At 48.0% G+C, this 19,029-nt stretch overlaps 1 protein-coding gene across 14 annotated transcripts in view; it reads right to left on the bottom strand.

The window, feature by feature from the left end:
- The window catches only part of LOC126535675 (uncharacterized), a 364,982-nt gene that overhangs the window by 130,271 nt on the left and 215,682 nt on the right, over positions 1–19,029 (bottom strand). For all 14 annotated transcript variants that reach the window (XR_011895591.1, XR_011895592.1, XR_011895593.1 and 11 more), the window contains exon 16: positions 10,808–10,924. Coding sequence is in view for 11 of the 14 variants with exons in the window: in XM_050182488.3 (XP_050038445.1) it covers positions 10,808–10,924 (117 nt within the window). In the remaining 3 variants the exon portion in view is untranslated. The remainder of the gene's footprint in view (positions 1–10,807; positions 10,925–19,029) is intronic.

Raw genomic sequence — 19,029 nt, 5'->3', positions numbered from 1 at the left:
AGGTTAACCAGCTTTCATTTACTGAATGAATCAGCAAATCCGGGTCCTGTTTTGCACAAAGGGAGTGTGGAAGCTGCAACTATCATCATCTCGTGATAGATCGGTGCTTACTGTGCAGCGGCTAAGACCTCGAGACTTCCTCTGCACCGTGGTCACGGCCCCAGCCAAGATCACTACTGCACGCACATCCCGATTACCTTTTACCATTGTCACCAACGGATCATATGTCCATCACAGTGTAGCCAGCCCTCTTCACCTTTGACAGCTTCTGCCATACTTGTGGCATTGTGCACTCAGCCAAAAGTCAAAACGAAACTTGCCACAACCGCAGCGGACCAAACCACAATTGCTATAGGCTGACACGGTGCTACGGGCTGTGGCAAACGTAAGATTAAAAGCTATAAGAAACGCACAAATAGACACAAAGCATCCTGGCATTCACGAATGATTTCAGGTGACGGCTATGGTGGGCTGTACCGCTTTGTTTCAGTGTTGGACACCAGCACAGCTTTCACTCTACAGCGTAGCACATTTATTTATTATTTTTTATTTACATAATACTGCAGACTGGATCGGTCCAAGCAGGAGAGGGTACATACATTTGTTAGTAAGCACTACGCCTTAGGATCAGCAACAATGGTGAAGTTACAATTTACATCCAGAAAATATAACAAAACTAAACAAGGTTACAAAGCAAATACACCTTGTACACAAAGAAGCACACTATGCACAGTTAATAAGTAATCATCATTTCTAACCATACATATACATACTTCTATACAGGCTCTCAAAAAGTTGAAGAAAGGAAAGGTGAATCATGAGGCAGGGAATTCCAGTCGGATATTGTTTTCAGGAAAAATGAATGTTTGAAGAAATTCGTGCGGGCAAATATTGGCTTAATGCTATGACTATGTTTATGTCGTGAGGGTCTGGTTGAGTCCGGTTCGAAGTAGTCCTGTGGCTGAATGCCTAGTTTTCGAAAATACAAGGAGTGAAAAACCGCAGCCGGGCAGCCTTTCTTCTTTCAGCCAATGGCTCAAGGGCTACCTGATGTAACATGGCAGACCTTCGCTTATACCGGTTATATATAAGCCTTACTGCTAATCTCTGGATTTTTTCTAATTTATCTATGTTGATTGTGGTGTAATTAATTATGTGGTTTTACGTGCCAAAACCACTTTGTGATTATGAGGCACGCCGTAGTGGAGGACTCCAGAAAATTGGACCACCTGGGGTTCTTTAACGTGCATGTAAATCTAAGTACACGGGTGTTTTCGCATTTTGCCCCCATCGAAATGCGGCCACCGTGGCCGGGATTCGATCCCGTGACCTCGTGCTCAGCAGCCCAACACCATAGCCACTGAGCAACCACGGCGGGTGATTGTGGTGTGTGGGTCCCATACTATGCTGGCATATTCAAGAGTAGGTCTAACAAATGATTTGTACGCTTGAAGTCTAAGTGCGCTTGAAGAACTGCCTAATTTATGTTTTAAGAAACCTAGCTTTTTCCTTCCAGCGGAACAGATGTTGGAGATATGGGATGACCATTTAAGATCAGACATTAAGTCACGCCCAGGTATCTGTATTCTTCCACTTGACTAATTATGTTGTCCCCAATGCCATACGTAAATTTCCTTTTGTTGATCTTTTTCGTAGCACATAAATAGACAGTTTTGTCATAATTAATTGTCATATCCCACACGTTACACCAGTCGACAAGGAGCTTGCCGCGCTTGCAGAGCTCTGAGAGTTGTCAGAATTAACGTGAGTTTGAACCAATAAATAACGCATAAGCCTGCCAGGACCTGCGGACGAGCCCAAGTTATCCAATCTTCCAAATGAACGAAAGTACACTTAACAAGGTTTTACTGTACAAGTGGTTTCACCTGCTAATTATATTGTTGCGGGAAGAATCTTTATGGTTTATTATATTTTAAGGGCCCCAGCAGGGCATTACATGAGGAGGGCGGTGATGTGGCAGTACAGACATTTTGATGGAATTTCTAAAGTGGAAGTGGTCAGTCATGAACCATCCAAAAAAAACAGACAACGAAGCCTGAGAGTCCGCATAACCGATCGTGTACTGACTATGCCATCAGAGCAATGTCACTTGAAGCACTGCTACCCGTGTCACCACCGCCGCAACCAAAGCATTTCTAGAAGATGAATCGACGACTACCGACTTGCAAGCGCTCTTAACCCTTTCGCTGTCACGGACGTACCGGTACGTCATCGCGCTTCCCCCCCCCGGCGTCACTGACGTACCGGTACGTTCTCTATCGTGCGTTCAAAATTTCGCGCCTGAGCGCAAAGCAGGCGCTCCTGGATTGGCCACGCCATCTGTTGACTCTTTCTACAAGTTCGTATATTCGCCCCGACCTGTGTTAATCCATGTATTGAAGAGTACGGTGCGACTGCCACTCCCCACTTTCTCTTTGCTGAGTGGCGCGGTGGCTCCGCGTTCGCTGGATCATGCGTTGCGCGCGTGTGGTTATGGGTTCAAGGGTTGTTCTGCCATCTCTGCTGGTTTGAAGGTTTTTATTTTTCTTCTGTTGGTGTGCCTGCTACGGCGCGTCAAGTTCAGGCGCACGTGCCGTTGCCTCTCCAAAAAGGGTGACTCGATTGCTGCTTTCGCTCTCTCGCCGCACCCTTGCTTCCGACTTGCAGCAGTAAACGTAAAGCCCTTTGAACTTTGTTTAGCCTTTTTCCATCTCCCTCTGTCTTCTTGAACAAGCAACGTCCCATTTATGTCCGTTGCGCGGGCGACTGAAAGCGCATCCTCCCTGCGCGCGGTTACTTTCGGATGGCTCGGCGCGCCGGACCTTCGTCTGCTCATGGGAGCGGTGGCTGAATTCCGATTCAGAATACGAGCCGAGCTCGGATTCGGACAAAGTCGCATGAGAGGAAGAGGGTTCCGCATCGTCAGATTCGGATGTTGAACGGATTTTATAGTCAGGCTGATGATGATGATGATGTTTACTAACAACAGCTGCAGAACACTGAAATGTGCATATTGCATTGACTATGTTATTTGTATACCAATCATAATCAAAAATAAATTGCTATGTTCATTCCCTGTTATGCTCGTTTCCTGAAACCAAGCAGACACTGGGGGTGCGTCATGGCCAGAAACGTCCGACAGCGAAAGGGTTAAACAAACTCGATGACAAAGGCCATTGCCTCGCTGAATTAACACCAAAATTGTAGAGCTCGTGACCAACGATGACAAATATGAAGCTGAATCCACCAATGTGCTTGATTACCACGAAAAGATCCACTACGCCATCAGCCAGCCTCATTTTCGTCTTCATAGCCGCACTGACATTGGATCACTGTGGACTGCCCTTTGCAAGGATAGCAGGTAGTACATCCAGTCTGTCCACCTGGTAAGCAGGCAAAAGTCAGCGCAAATGCGAGACCACCGACCCTGTGCGTACAAAAACGGAAACTCCAAACCGAGGCGAGGGTACAGCGCCAGTTCATCCTGAACAAGAAGGTGATCACTGACATGAGCCTCCAGATCACAAGCCAAAAACGAAGTGGAATAAAAAAAATCTTGCAGAGACCGAAAAGATGCCCCACGCCAGTTCTATGAACTGCACGAAGTAGACGACATCAAGGCTCCTGACGAAATGCACAAGCATCCTGTACTTCCAGATGATGTCTCCTGAACGACGTGACATCTCCCAAATGACATGACGTGGTCACGTGCAAGCCGTTGAGCCTTGAGCAAGGAGACCAAATACAAAACAGCAAACCGAATCGTCACTGCTCTTGCTCCTCTAATGACCACCACCGCAGTGTGGAGACCGACCATCACCAGCTTAGCAGCTCTCTGAACCACTGCCCTAAGTACAACTTATGAACAGTGTTGAGGCTTTTTAAAGCATGAACAGTGTTGAGGCCTTGTAAAGCATTCATCTTCAACGAGGAAAGGTACTCCAGCTGCCACAACAGCCACCACAGGGGTGGCTAAGTTACCGTTAAAAAAGACTACCGCATACGACCTCCCCTGTAGTTCCCAAAGACACAGCGCGGACGCTACTTTTCCACCGTGAGGATGACTTGATGGCAGCAACGTCTTCCACCAAAGGGCTCACATTCATAGACCAAGTGCGCCATTTCCTATCGACTACACCAACAAGGCTGCCACTGCCAGAGATGCCCAACGACTCCATGTTAGATGACTTTAGTGAATGTTGACGCAAAGCATACAACGGTGTGGTGGTACTGTCATGGCCTACCACGTACCACCGCATTGATCTACCAGTGGATGCATTCGTGGCACCTATGTCGACAACCAGGACGACCTCCTGGATGACCTGCTCTTCATGAATAGGTCTAAGGAGACAATGAAAGGTCCTCTGATGGCTCCGCAGGTCATGCCATTCCTTGAAATCTGGGCTCTCATTCTAGCCTGGTGGGACACCAGCAGAAACCGCTACTGCCGCCGCTAGTGTGACAGGGCGTTGACTCAAGAACTACTATACAAGCGGCTACAAATTGAGCCAACCCAATCGCCACCAGATGGAGAACTTTGCGAACGAGAAATATGAAATGCAGCAAAACTGACAGTTGGGCGAGTTGCTACGAATTCATAGTAAAATATTTAGCGCGCACAATTGACAACGACACAGTGAGCTCGTGTGTCCCCCTTCACTGTGTCGTTGTGAATTGTGTGGGCCAAATATTTTACTATGAGAAATATGAAACTCCGGAGAAGTTTAGGAGACGACGTGACCGCTGTCATCATCGACCATCTCGTCCGTTTGCTTGCGAGTAGCAGTGTGTTGTGAACGGAAGTGCACGATCACCACAAGCACGGGAGGGAAAACGGTGCTCCCTTAAAACAGTCACACTGAGCAACTGTAACCGACGGATGTGCAGTCGCTTCGTTCCGCACATGCAAGTTGAGGCCGAACCGACAACTTCTGCATTACGCCTATAGTGCTTTCAACCCAGTTTCTTGATTATTTATTGTAACAATGCAAAGAACCAGACAGCAAGCCATTCGCAAGAATGGCTGTTTTGTTTGGTTTTTTACCATATTGAATTGTAATATCTAAATGTCTCGCGCTCCAATACCAGATAGCAGATAGCGTTTTGGGTCCCATGAAAATGAAATCCAACGAAAGTTTCTTGCCACCAGGCAAGAAACTTTGCAACAAATGTGAGAGTGCCTTTGTGATCAAAGAATGCCTGGGCGAGAACACTTGGCATGTTTGCACTCTGGATCAACAGGGAAGCTTGGACAGGAGAAGAAAGAACAAGTTTGCCGTCCATGTGTCTCGTCCCAAGAAGAGGATCCACCAACATAGCAGACGTTGTTGTGCACAGAGTTTCAAAAAACACAGTGTGGCAGAGTGTAATGAAATGGAAGCGCAAGTTTGGTAACACGGGACAAGGGGGAAGAGGAGAAAGCACAGGAAGCAGTTGGCGTTGTCTGGTGTTCGGTGTCTTTCTTTTACATTAGTGTGTCACTTGTGCTTTGACACTTGTGTTTGTTTATCTTTCTCTGGTGACCGCTGTTTCCCGGCTAACAAATATTAAACGTTATAGCTCGATGCTTGCACGATTTGGAATTTTCACGAATGTTATCATTCATTCTATCTGATGTGTATGTCCGCGCGAAACCTTGTATTTTCAGATTGCATGCACGACACGATTTCTGTAGCAGTTTCTGGAAACCACGTGGGCACCAGCAATTACTCTAGAACCTTTGACGAGTGATGTATAAAAGCCGACGCACTTGACCCGCTGGTCAGATCTCGACAATCGCCGAGTGGGTTCGCTGCTGTCATTGTGCTTTTAGGCGCAGCCCGTTTTTGTGAGCACAGGTTCGCTCAATAAAACTTAGTTTCATCATTCACAGTTTTATGACTGTGTTCTTTACTACTACGTGACAACGTTCAGTGCAGAGACCTGCACAGTGCCACATGTTGCATGAGCCCCTTGTACTCGACGTCGCCCAAGCAAGCGTTTCGTTTTCAGCACAGCAGGAGCACGCCTTGTATGGGCTGCCCCGGCTGACATGGCTGCAGACTGTCACGGCAAGTGCTCCCTGACCCAATGTGGAGATCGCACACGCGCACACTGTGCCTAAATGCCGCAATCTGGAGAATGGTGCCGCAATGGCCGGCGCCGCTTCTGTCAGTACAAGGTTTGTCCGGGTCGACAGGATCGATCGAAAATGACAAAACGACGCGGACGGAGAGAATGGCAATAAAAGCAGCGTTTTTTGTAAAGTGCGAAGATCGGGCTGATTAACCACCATTAGGTATACAGAGCGCATTGGATAACATGGCACCGAACTTCACATAACTTCAACAGCCGTCGGTCACCGATGAGCCACTGGCATAAACATATTAATGGCAAGCATTCTACGACAGCTTGTGAACCCCGTTACCACATCGGCCAGCGGTGAATTTCTGTCACAGCCACAATGCCTCAGGCCTAATTAACACTGCTTCATCGGGCATTGGCGACTAAAGTTAAAGTTTAGTGCCGAATTGACGCAGATCTATTCGCAGCAGCCATTCGACACACGGAAACCAGACAAAACGCCTCACAAACGAAAGCGAGAGACTGCAGATTAGTGAGGGGGAGAGGGGCAAGCATCGCGCAATCTTGCTACGACCCCCTAGATTTCATTCTTTGACACGTGGCAAATCACACTGAACCTGATAATGGAATGATAATAATAATCATGGTACCAGCTCGTTACCGTCAGTGCTATGCGCAGAGTGGTGATTGAGACACGTGATGCACGGTCCTTTTGTCCGTCACTAAGATTGGCCTTATGATACGCCAACTGCCGTAAGGTTGGTTTAGCCCTTCGGTATTTTAAGAACTGAAAACCTTGAGTGTAATAAATAAAATATTGCCGCAAGACACAGGTCCATTATCAAACTGAGAACCTCACTGGTATTCAATACAATAGAATGTCACTAATTCATTAGTTTGAGACCGAAAAAAAAAGAACTTCATTCTATTTAACAAAAATTCTGTTGATAAAGAAAATGTTTTCCAGACCTTCATACACCAGGACTGAGCTGTAGTCAGTAGCCTACTAGTTTGGTGTTCCTTTTATGAGAGCAGACTGCACAGTATATCTTGATAGCAGTGCTAGATTCTTGTTATGCAATGCTAGGAGACTACCAAGCATTTGCAGCCCTGTATTTTCTTGCCCAATGTTTTCATAAAATAAATTTTGTGAAGCATTTTTTCATACTCGATTCAATATTCAATTCGACATCTACTATTCGGCATTTGCACACCCCTGGTATTTATGTATGCGTACGAGATTAGCGCTGCGAGTGTCAGTGCCACTCATGGCAGTGGACTCGGAATATTTTTAACTGCAGGCAAGAAATTTGGTGACAAATACTAAAAATTGTTTCATGACCAAAGGTGTTGACTGTTTACAAAAACTTCACAAACTTTCTTCTGTAAGGACACTCTGATCTATAGTTGCAGCAAGAATGACCTAAGTCACTGACAAACGGAAATTTGTCTGAAAATTAAGTTTTTATGCTTCACCCAAAAATCATGGCAATTTACTTATAAAAAGTTAATGTACCATAAAAACCGGACAATAGGTCAGACCAGAATATAGGTCGATCCTCCAAGTAACGAATTCTAAAAATGAAAAAAAAATCTTTTTCAATGGCAAAATTACCGAAAGACACCCTTACCTTGAAATACATGCAACTCAGCCGGTTGCACAATGGTGACAGTATTTACCGTATTTACTCGTATAATGCTCGCACCCCCCACATTGGCTATCAAAAATTTGAAAATTTTTTTTCCCCCGCATAATCATCGCACCCCCAACATTACTGCCGCGAGCAGTCTGCTTGTCGTAGCGATCGCCATGGTTGGGCGTGCGTGCTACTAGGCGGCGGTACTGTGCTATCATCCGCTGCCACCGCCGCTACCGCTCATCCACTCACCACCGCTACGCCATTTTGCGAAGGTGCCTCCAGCTCTCTGGTGTCTCGTAGGCCTCGTTTGCCTTGTTCGCGTGTTGCACCGTGCTCTTTGTGCCCCTTCGCCATGGGACGCTATGCAAGCTACACAGCTGCTTTTAAGCTAAAAGCTATTGAGTATGCGTTGGAACATGGCAACCGCGCCGCCAGCAGACACTTCGGCGTCAACGAGTTTTGCGTCCGGTATTGGAGACGGCAGCACGACGAACTCAAGACGACTGATAAGACGCGCCGGGCCTTCCGTGGACCGAAGACTGGGAGAAAACAGGAATTTCAAACGCCCTGGATGCGACCGAGGACCACCTGGTGTGGGACGACGAAGAAACCATTGATTCCAGTGTCGACACGGACTCTGATGAAGAGTACAATTGCCTGCAGGACGTACGCAACGCGAGTAGTGATGGGGAAGTTGCGCGCGGCAAATAAAGTGCTTTAGCAGCTTGAGCTTACGTTCACCCTGTACTTTCATAACGAAGATAAGTTACGCTTGAAAGTAATGTTTTCGTTATATTTACAATTGCGGACCTGACAATCCTGATCTTGCACCCATTCATCTTTGCATTTAACACTCCGAAACAATTGCTTGAAAATTTTCCCCGCATAATTATCGCACCCCCAAACTTCGCGTTGATTTTCAGCGAAAAAAAGTGCGAGGATTACGCGAGTAAATACGGTATTTAAACGCTCCCCGCATGTGCACATGGCCAAGTTTTTAAAAGTATTGCGCGACCATCGACTCGTGTGCTTGTCAGCACCTTATTAACAGCGCTGAGCGGCAAAACAAACAAACGAGATACGCGCATGTGTACACATGCGCTTACTTTTGCTATTTCGCCGCTCCGTGCCGTGATCATAAGGAGCTGACAAACACGCGGGTCGATGGTCGCGCGATACTGTTAAAAATTGGTCGGGTGTACAGTACACAGAAGGGCACGAAGTGTGCAAGCACTACTCCTAATCGGAGCAACGCCTTTGATCAGAGTCATCCGAACTAGTGTCGGATGACGAGTGCTTCTTGCTGCCCAGTCCAGAGGCACGCGCGATCTCTACCGCTTTCGAACAGATGCATTCGGCAGTCACAGGCAGCGATCTTACACGCAGCTCCCAGACGAACTCCGCAACTTTGCCTTCCTGTTCTGCGGTCCGCCCACGAAATGACGTTTTCTTTTGGTTGCTGCAAGTTGTAATACGTTGCTTCTGCCTCCGCCACTACCGAATGCTCTTTTCGGATACTCCAAATTCGCGCTGTGCCGCCAGGTTGCCGTGGGCTTCCACGTACTCAATCGCCTTTTTCTTGAAGGCGACGGTGAATTGCCGTCGGCTTCCGCTCATTTTGAACCAAAATGTGAAAAAGCAACCTTTTACCAATATAACTTTGTGAGAATGGAAACGCAAAATGCCGGTGATGTCACCATGCCATGCTGCTGCTGATGGCGATGGCGGCTGTTTACTTCATCTGCCCATTGTTGCAAGACTTCCGTAGTTATTCCGCCAATGTCCGGTACAGTAGAACCCCGCTGTTACGTTCCTCACTGCTGCGTTTTCCCGGCTGCTACGTTGTTTTCATCCGGTCCCGGCATAGCTTCCATAGGATCCAATGTATAAGGAACCCCACTGTTACGTAGTAGCTGTGAAAACGTTTTCACATGATGCGTCGCAACCCGAAACCGCCTGGGCTAAAGTAGGCAACGCGCTCCAACCGCCATTTTGGCTTTTGACGAGTTTTGACCGGGCTTGGCCGGGCATGGCTATGGAACTGGCTGCAAAAAGCTGCACGCCAGTTCGAGAGGCCACCACTAGGTGGCCATTCATGAAAAATGATCTCACTATCATCACTGTGATTACGGTCACCGCATGGTTTGTTGGACGGGTCGACTCACGGAGGAAGGAAACTCGGGAGAGACCCCGACGTCACTCTTTGTGAAGCTATAGCTAAAGGGAAGCCGGAAGTTGGTTTTGCTCATGGCGTTGCTCCGCCTATCGGGCCAGCTCTCCTCTCTTGTTTACACTTCTCGCGAAACCACGCCGCGCTGCGCGCAACCGGGCTGCTCGGACGCGCGCGCTCCGCAGTAATACTAAACAATCGTAAGCATGTTAGCATGATTACACCAAAGATTTTACACCAATTTCCCGCGGTCCGTTGCCATTGCCGTGGCGCGGTGACGACGAGGAGCATGAGCCGCATGATGCCGGGGAGTTGCCAAATCCTAGCTTTGGAGAAGCCGTCGCGGCTCTGGACCTCCTCCGCAGGTACGTCGCACCTCACAGCGACGCTGACAGCAATGCGGCCTTCCAGGCTATTGAGAAACGTGTGGTGATTTCTAGCGAGCGAAAGAAACGGCAAGCCACCATTCTAAACTTTTGTGGAAATAAATAGTCTATAGCTGAAGCTGCACTTTTTTCATTCATTTTCGGAGCTTTCCTCACTGTTGCGTTTTCCCGGCTGTTACGTTTTTTTTCCTCGGTCTGGTGAAAAACGTATAAACGGGGTTCCACTGTATATAAAACGAGGGTCGACTTTTCGCAATGGTTTTTTGAAAAAAAGTTCGACCTATATTCCGGTTTTTACGGTAGGAAGTTCCAAAGCTTGGCATGCAAGCGTTTTTGCATTCTACCCCTATGCAACTAGTGTTGCCAGAATTTATGATGATGCTGTGTTTAGTGGTGCAAGGGGCCAAAAAGCACCAAGCAAGTAGTCATGAGTTGTCAGTGGAGAAATGAACTGCTATTAGTAGATGTGACAGAATCAGTGGCCAGAACTTCTTTAAAATTCAAGCCAGTCAATCTGCGGCGGCCCTGAAAAAGTCTGCAACACCCACCTCCTGGAGTCCATGCAGTTGCCGGAGGTCTGCTTCAAGGACAGCACAGCGCTCTTCCAGCCACTGCTCCCGCTCCGTTGGGCCAGTGATCTTCTGCTGCGATGCCTCAGCTTGGGCCTACACCATACAAGAGCCATTAGAACTCATTCGAGACTCATTCAGGACCAGCAAGTATGCTAGCAGCATTGCCGACTAGATCATCAAGGTGCTCAGATGGATAAGCACAAACTCTGAATGATTAGTTTGACGAGTGTGTAACTTATGTTGTTTCTGCAGCCCAGACCAATGTTACATGGCACATGTATCCTTATTGGGTGTCGAGTTGCACCTTCCACATCATTAAACATATGCACCAGGGAAACGCATTAGGAATTTGAATCTTTCATCTACTTCTGCAGTGTCTGGTGTGATGTCCTGTTTCGGTATAAAGTTTTGGTTTTGAATGGTTATGACTGCTAGCACCACTCAATGCCCAAAGCTGTAAGTGTACCCTGCCGTGTTTGCTTTCTACTCACTGAAATAAACGCGTTTTTGATCTGGTCCCCGACTAGACAGTCTGGCTCTTCTCTTGCGGTGATTCGCGCCCAGCTGCTAGGCCTCACACTGTAGGTCCCGCATCCGGTCGTCCCATCGAAGCTACCACAAACTGGCACAGAGTCCCTTCGTGACCATATCTTGCAAGGCGTCGCATCAGCAAGAACACATGAAAGGTTAGTCTAACAAAACCCTTCCCTCACGCTCAAGAAGGCTGAGGGAATCGGACGAAGCGTGGAGTAAGTTCCCAAGAAACTTGAAGTTTTCAACACCTCGCACGCCGATCGCGTTGCGACACGGTGGTGCCAACAACCATCACCTTCCTTGCCCGGGTACGCAAGATGGCGGCCTCGCCAGCCTTCTCCTTCGACCAGACGGGTTACAACCTCCTGTTTCACCACCGCAACCGGGTTCACCCCAAGCAGAAGGATCTCCTGAGCTTCCGTCTGACACTCCCTCCCAAAATAGTGCTCCTGAAAGCACTCTGGACACCGACACGCATTCCAAGTCATTCACGAGTAATTTCTCTGGCCCTACTCCACAACCAGAATCAGTTCTCTGTAGGTCTACACGTACCAGACAACACCGGTACGGTTTAAGGATTATGTTTCCAAGTAGCTTTACTGCCTTGGTTTATTTTCTAGTGAAGTTTTAACCCTCCCATGCGAATTCGCCTCTTGCACCAAAAATGTGTTTCCTTGCATGTTTGTTAGGTAGATAATATACAAGTAGTATCCTTCAAAAGAGGGGTACATGTATGTGCGCATTGCCAGTTTTTCTTGTATTCATTGAATTCTTATTATCATGTATGACGTATTTGCAAGTATGCACCCCTTCACTGTCCTCCCAAGACAGGTACTTTTGTGAACTTCGGTGCAATTGTGTTCATGAATTTGTGTGCATTTTCAGCGTCTTTATGTTGTATTCTTTCTTAAAAAAAAATTATTCATTGTATATCTGCTTACACTTCTGTGTTCTATAAATTGTGATTCTTGCTTTTTTTGTGTGAGGAGAGCGAGTGGCGCATTTTCTTTTATGGGAGAGGTGACATCCTGTTTCGGTATCCAGTTTTGGTTTTGAATGGTTATGACCGCTAGCGCCTCTCCGCGCCCAACGCTGAAAGTGTACCCTGCCGTGTTTGGTTTCTACTCACTGGAATAAACGCATTCTTTGTCTGGCCCCTGACTCGAGCAGTCCAGCTCTGCTTTTGCGGCGCTTCGTGCCCAGACGATAGGCCTCATGCTGTAGGTCCCGCGTCCGGCCGCCCCGTCGAAGCTACCACATCTGGCACGCAAATTAGTTAAATGAGAATATACTGTTAACAAAATTTTTATGCATATTCATTTTCATTATTATTTATGATTCTGATGCATCACCTTGGTGTGTACAATTGCATGTCAGCTCCTCATGCCTGCGTGAAAGAGCAAGAAAAAAGAGAAGCCTTTCGGGGGTGTAGCTAATGGGCTGTATACAGCAACCGACAACCACTCTCTAGGCAGGCATCTCTGAGGGGCTGCAAACCTGGATGTAGAAAAGGAATGAAATGAAGAAAAACTGCCAGTGTGCACATGCCATTGCAGGTTGTGTGCACCGGTCGCACGTTACTGCTAGCGTTGTGGTCTTGTCAACGACTCAAGAAAAACGTAGCTTGTCCATACAGCCCAATAGCTACCATGATACACCACTCAAAAGGCTTTTCTTGCTCTTTTGTATGCTTTTCCTTCACATTTTCTGGGAAGGACGTCCGAGAAAACACGTCTTTGAATGATTCTGCTACTCCAGAAAAGCCCATCTTGCTTTTTCCTAGCATACTCATACATTTATATTCTCGCTTCTTGCAAGCAAGGTCAGAGCACTTGCTACAACTGCACCATGTCTTGAAGGGCTGTTATACATGAACCGATTTTAATAAGCCATCTCTCACGTCAATGTCCACTGCAGGATAAAAGCCCCTCCCAGTGATATTCAATTACCCCTGTCCTGCGCAAACTGATCCTAACCAGTGCCTGAGAATTTCTTCATTTCATCGCCCCACCTGGTCGTCTGCCGTCCTCGACTGCTTTTCCCTTCTCGTAGCACCCATTCTGCAACTACAATGGCCCACCGGTTATCTGCCCTACACATTACATGACCTGCCCAACTTCATTCTTTTGCTCTTAATGTCAACTACCGCTCTCTTCCTGCCTCTTAATGTTACACTTAGCATTCCTATCTACAACTATGTAAACTTGATTGTTATATATGGGTTTGTTACTAGTGGGCGTGACTGCACTCCTATAGTGCAAGACATGCTCTAGCTATATTAGAACTTCGCAAATGTATTCACTACTTCAAAAGTGAGGCACTTGTCTAGCAAGATCGTAAGCGTAATGCTAACAGTACCATCAATCTACGAAAGCACCACTCACTGCTTTAGAATGCACGGCGATGCATGTATATCTTGTCAACAGGCCTGAGCAGTTCGACTTGGTTTAGTGACTACCGATTCTTCTGGCCACCACTATCACCCCTAAGGATTCCTGTGCTTCCTGAATTAAGGAATACATACTGTGTCATGTGGCTATAGCCCCTTCCCAGGCTTGTTATGCTTCACTGCAATACTTTTGTGTATGCTTCCCCAAGTAACATTTCTGTACAGAGGCGAAGCTGACTTTTGGGAACCGGCATTATACAACGCACCATGCTTTCCAACCTTCTAAGCCAATCGCGAGGACCACAAAGGTGGAGTCCATGCCATTGCTGACAACCGCGAATTCTCTCAATAAAAACATGGCACCCAATGGCAAGAAGCTTTATAGTGAACGTCGAAGCAGCTAGGTCTAGCGTTGCCTCAGTGGTGGCTACGGCTGCCAGGGGATCTGCGTGCGAGAGCGCCGGTTTGAGGCGGAGAGGCAATCAAAATGGCAGCAATGGTGGCTTTGATTAATGTCGTTTCGGACTTGTGGTCACGGCAAAATGTCCAGAAAATCGGACGGCGAAGAGTTCTCGCGTCATAAATTTCAGACATTCTGATACATTGACTCTATGGGTTACGTGGTGGTGCCACGAAGCCATCCAAATTATCGGGAATCCGGAAAATCCGTCGTTGACTGTACACTGGCAACTCCTTCGGCCGACGACAGGATGTCAAAGACGATTCATTAAGAATCCTGTCTGTTACTCGAGCCAGCACTACCGCAACTTTTGACCCTTTCAATAAAATTACAGCTAATTTTCCCTGATAGAACAACAAATTCTCTGAGTTTTCTCTGAGATTTTCCAGACTTCTGAAAATCCCTGAGAATTCCCGGTTTTCCCGGTTGGTAGACACCCTGCTGGCTATATTGACTACCATCTGTTGGTCAAGCTGGCGCAGGACCCAAGCCAGTCTGCACTACTTAGTACAGCCAGACAGGAGCATATGAGCGCGAGCGCGCTCTAGCCTTGTTGTGCAAAGCAAATGCTGCAGTTGCATGTAGCTGTAATCTTCTACGTAGTATAGACTTCACGGATGCCGCGCGGTGCCACGACGAGTCCACTGGCTGAGCAAACTGCGGCTCGCTGAGGATAACCATGTTTGGCTTACATGTGGCACATCGTAGGCACCAAAATCGGAAGTTGTGGCATCTACATTAACATCTAAAATCACATTTGAACTACCTGCTATGTTCAGTAGGCTCCACCGCAGCCTTCACAGGGCAAATCGTTTAAGAAGGAGCAGAAGCACTGCATAGGGGACGTTTCATTGCCAATAACTCTGTTTCTGCTGAACGCATTGAAGAAATTTTGTGGCACAGTATTTCTGAAAGAGTGTAATTTAACTTCAAATGAATTTTTCAATTTCGATAAAAAGTGGTTCAGGGCTATTTTAAATAAGAGTAGACTGCATACAGTAAAGCATTGTTAATACATACCCGCCTAATAAATAATTCCGGTGTAAATATCGTTGCGATGAATCTCCTGCCCTGTTGCCATTGAAACTAATATATTGGTTGACCGCTTAAGAGGTGACCCGAGTTTTTGGTACCAAAAATCAGACCAAAATTCGAATTTTAAATTGTTCTTTTCTGCGTTCCTGACGCGATTCCGCACCTATCTCCAAAATTTGTTTACAAGATACTAGGTAATTTTTCCGTTATCGTGATCTAAAGAGTATTGCTACTGTGTTCTTTATACGTCACTACCACAAGACATCTGGTGGAGGCGCTTTTCGCTCATGTTCCGCATGCCCCCAACAACCCCCCAACGCCAACGTAGTCCTGGACCATCAAGCAAGCAGCCGTCTACAACAGCTGCCCCAGAGCACGGACTTCTACTTGGGAAGACCAAGATTGTGGCCAAGACAACCACAACGGGAACCCCAGTGTCACCCATCATACTTCAACAACCCAGAGAGCCCCCTACCTGCCATGGGGGTACGTCGGAGGATTCGGAAACCTGGGTCGAAACCACTGAAAGGATCTCGAACTTCAACAACTGGGCTTCTGAGGATAAGCTATGACATGTGTACTCCTCCTTGGAAAATGCAGCGAGGACTTGCTTCAAGGACTGGGAGTCCACCCTTACAACATGGGACCTGTTCCGCAGTAACTTCCCGAGGACGTTCACAAGCATTGTCCGAAAAGAAAGGGCCGAAATTCTGCTGGAAACCTGAGGGCAACTACCCAAATGAAACCATCACCATCTTCACGGAAGAGATGACCCGTCTTTTCCAGCACGCCGACCCGGAAATGTCTGAAGAGAAAAAGTTCGTTTCTTGATGCGAGGCATAAAGCAAGAACTTCTCGCCGGACTGATCCGAAACCCACCAAAGACCGTAGCTGAGTCCCTGACAGAGGCAACGACGATTGAGAAAACTCTAGAAAAGCGCACTAGGCAATATAACCGCCAAGTGCTCATGCCGCAGTGTGCCATCCAAGCGCCGGGCTCTGGTGATCTCCAAGAGACCATCAGGGCCATTGTGCGCGAAGAACTGTGCAAGATGTTTCATTCGTCGCAACCTCGGGTGTCCTCAGTCACCGACATCATCAAGGACAAAACTTCGACGGTCACTAGGCGTTACCGAAGTGCAGCCCAAATCGTCGCTTCCCGTGCCGGAAGCAATGACCTACACCGCCATCGCCCGTTGTCAAGATCCCCTTCCGCGACCGAGCCAGGGCCCTGTAATGCCACAATTCCGTTGTCCACCGCCGCCAGGATGCCCACTCGTCGCCCAGCGCAGCTACACGAGGAAGACGGACACTTGGTGCGCCCCCAGCCATCGCCTGCTCTGCTATCGCTGAGGGGAAGCCGGACATATCTACTGCCGATGCCCATACCGTGAAATGGCACTACGAGGGTTTGCCGTAAACGCTTCGGGCCCACAGCAAGGTAAACATTCTCGTGATATCGCCAACTACCTCACCACTACTCAGTGGAGCTCTCGACGACCATCCTGTTCGCCATCACCAGGCCTCTACCTGTCGCCGCAGTGCCCGTGGCCCAGCCTGGGGCCGCTCTGAGAGCCCATATCCGGAAAACTAAAAGCAGCAAGCGATGGAGGTGCGTTTGCTGTTCGTCGAACTAACGAAGATCCTCCGCCACCAACGAGGACGCTGAAGAGACCGTCCCAACCACATAAATATGACACGCCACCGTGCCGACGAAGTCTAGAGGCGAAAAGTACACCGACACAAGACAACCTGACGACGCCACGTACCAGCCACAGGTTAACGCAATGCAGCAGTGATCCGACGCCAAGACCTAACTGTAACGCAAGACAAAGAACCACCGACCTCGGCGTGTTTCTTGACGGCCATGCGGTCACCGCCTTAGTGGACACAGGGGCCGATTACTCCGTCATGAGTGGACACATCGCCGCCAAGTTAAAGAAAGTTAAGACTGCATGGGAAGGCCCTCAAATTTGGACCGCTGGAGGACACCTCATTATGCCAACTGGAATCTGCACAGCACGAATTACTGTTCCTGACTGAACTTACGCTGCCACCTTCGCTATCCTCCAACAGTGTTCACGAGACGTCATTTTCGGCATGGACTTCTTGAACCAACACCGTGGAAATCGATAACGCTGTCGGAAGATAAAGCATTACGGCCGGAGAGCTCTCGTACTCACCAAGCCTGGAGTGTGCTCAAAAATCAAGTGAGCATCCCACCACGCTCCAGGAGTATTATTTCCGTCTGCACCGAAACACCCGCTGACACAGAAGGCGTCATCGAGGGTGACAAACGTCTACAACTAGACCATGAAATTTGTGTCACAAGAGGGATCGCTGGGCTGCACGGAGGAAAAACGAAGGTGTTGCTGACAAACTTCAGCCAGGAGTTCAAGCACGTCAACAAAGGCACGACAATCGCATACATCGAGGAAATTGCGGACACTAGCGATGCGTTTGTCCTCTCGGATTATGCCGCATCTACCCTGACGAGCACAGTTCCCGAAGCAGACTTCGACATAAATCCAAGTCTCCCCATGAGTAAGCAGCAACAGCTCAGAAGTCTTCTCCGAAAATACAAAGAGTGTTTCTCGACGTCACTGAGGATTTGACCAACACCAGTCGCAAAGCATCTCATAATAACTGAAGACTGCGCTCGAGCACTCTGCCAGAGCCCTTACTGAGTTTCGCCGTGAGAACGTGGAGCTATAACACAAGTCGACGAAATGCTGTGCGACGATGTCATCTAGCCGTCAAAAAGCCAGTGGGAATCTCTTGTAGTCTTGGTGAAGGAAAAGGACGGAACCCTACGTTTCTGCGTCGATTATTGTCGACTGAACAAGACCACGAAGAAGGACGTATACCCCCTTCCACGGATAGATGGCGCTTTGGATCGGCTCTACAACGTTAAATACTTCTCGTTGATCGACCTCAAGTCTGCCTACTGGCAAATAGAAGTCGATGAGAGAGACAGTGAAAAAAGCGCTTTCGTCATGCGAAACAGCCTCTACGAGTTCAAGGTGATGCCATTCGGACTGTGCTCGGCACCTGCAACGTTTCAGCGTGCCATGGACATGATGTTAGCAGGATTGAAGTGGCAGATGTATCTTGTTTACTTGGATGACGTCGTCGTCTTCGCCGGAAATTTCGATGGCCACCTTAGGCAGCTTGCGACAGTATCACAGGCCATCAAGTCATCAGGGCTCACTCTGAAGCCGGAAAAGTGCCGCTTTACTTACGATGAGCTTTTGTTCCTAGGCCACATCATCAGAAAATCTGGAGTACGCCCCGACCTGCAGAAGACAGCCGCCATTGCAAAGTTCCCGCAGCCAATCGACAAGAAGGCAGTGCGCACATTCCTTGGCATGTGTGCCTACTATAGGCGCTTTGTCAAGGACTTTTCACGCATCGCGGAGCCGCTAACACATCTAACCAAATATGATGTCGAGTTCAAGTGGGAAATGCCAAAGGCCAACACATTTCAAGAACTCAAACAACGCATGCAGTCGCCGCCGGTACTTGCACACTTCGACGAGGACGCCGATACCGAAATCCACATTGACACCAGTAGCCTAGGCCTCGGTGCCGTCCTAGTCCAGAGGAAAGACGGACTTGAACGGGTGATATCGTATGCTAGCCGTTCGCTGTCAAAAGCAGAAGACAATTATTCTATGACTGAAAAGGAATGCCTCTCCATCATTTGGGCTACAGCAAAATTCCACCCACACCTATAGGCTGGCCATTCAAAGTCGTCAGCGACCATCGCGCGTTGTGTTG

Source organism: Dermacentor andersoni, chromosome 7, assembly GCF_023375885.2.
Source record: "Dermacentor andersoni chromosome 7, qqDerAnde1_hic_scaffold, whole genome shotgun sequence".
Taxonomy (NCBI): domain Eukaryota; kingdom Metazoa; phylum Arthropoda; class Arachnida; order Ixodida; family Ixodidae; genus Dermacentor; species Dermacentor andersoni.
Note: the sequence above shows the minus strand (reverse complement) of the source record. Positions and strands in the feature narration are given on the sequence as shown.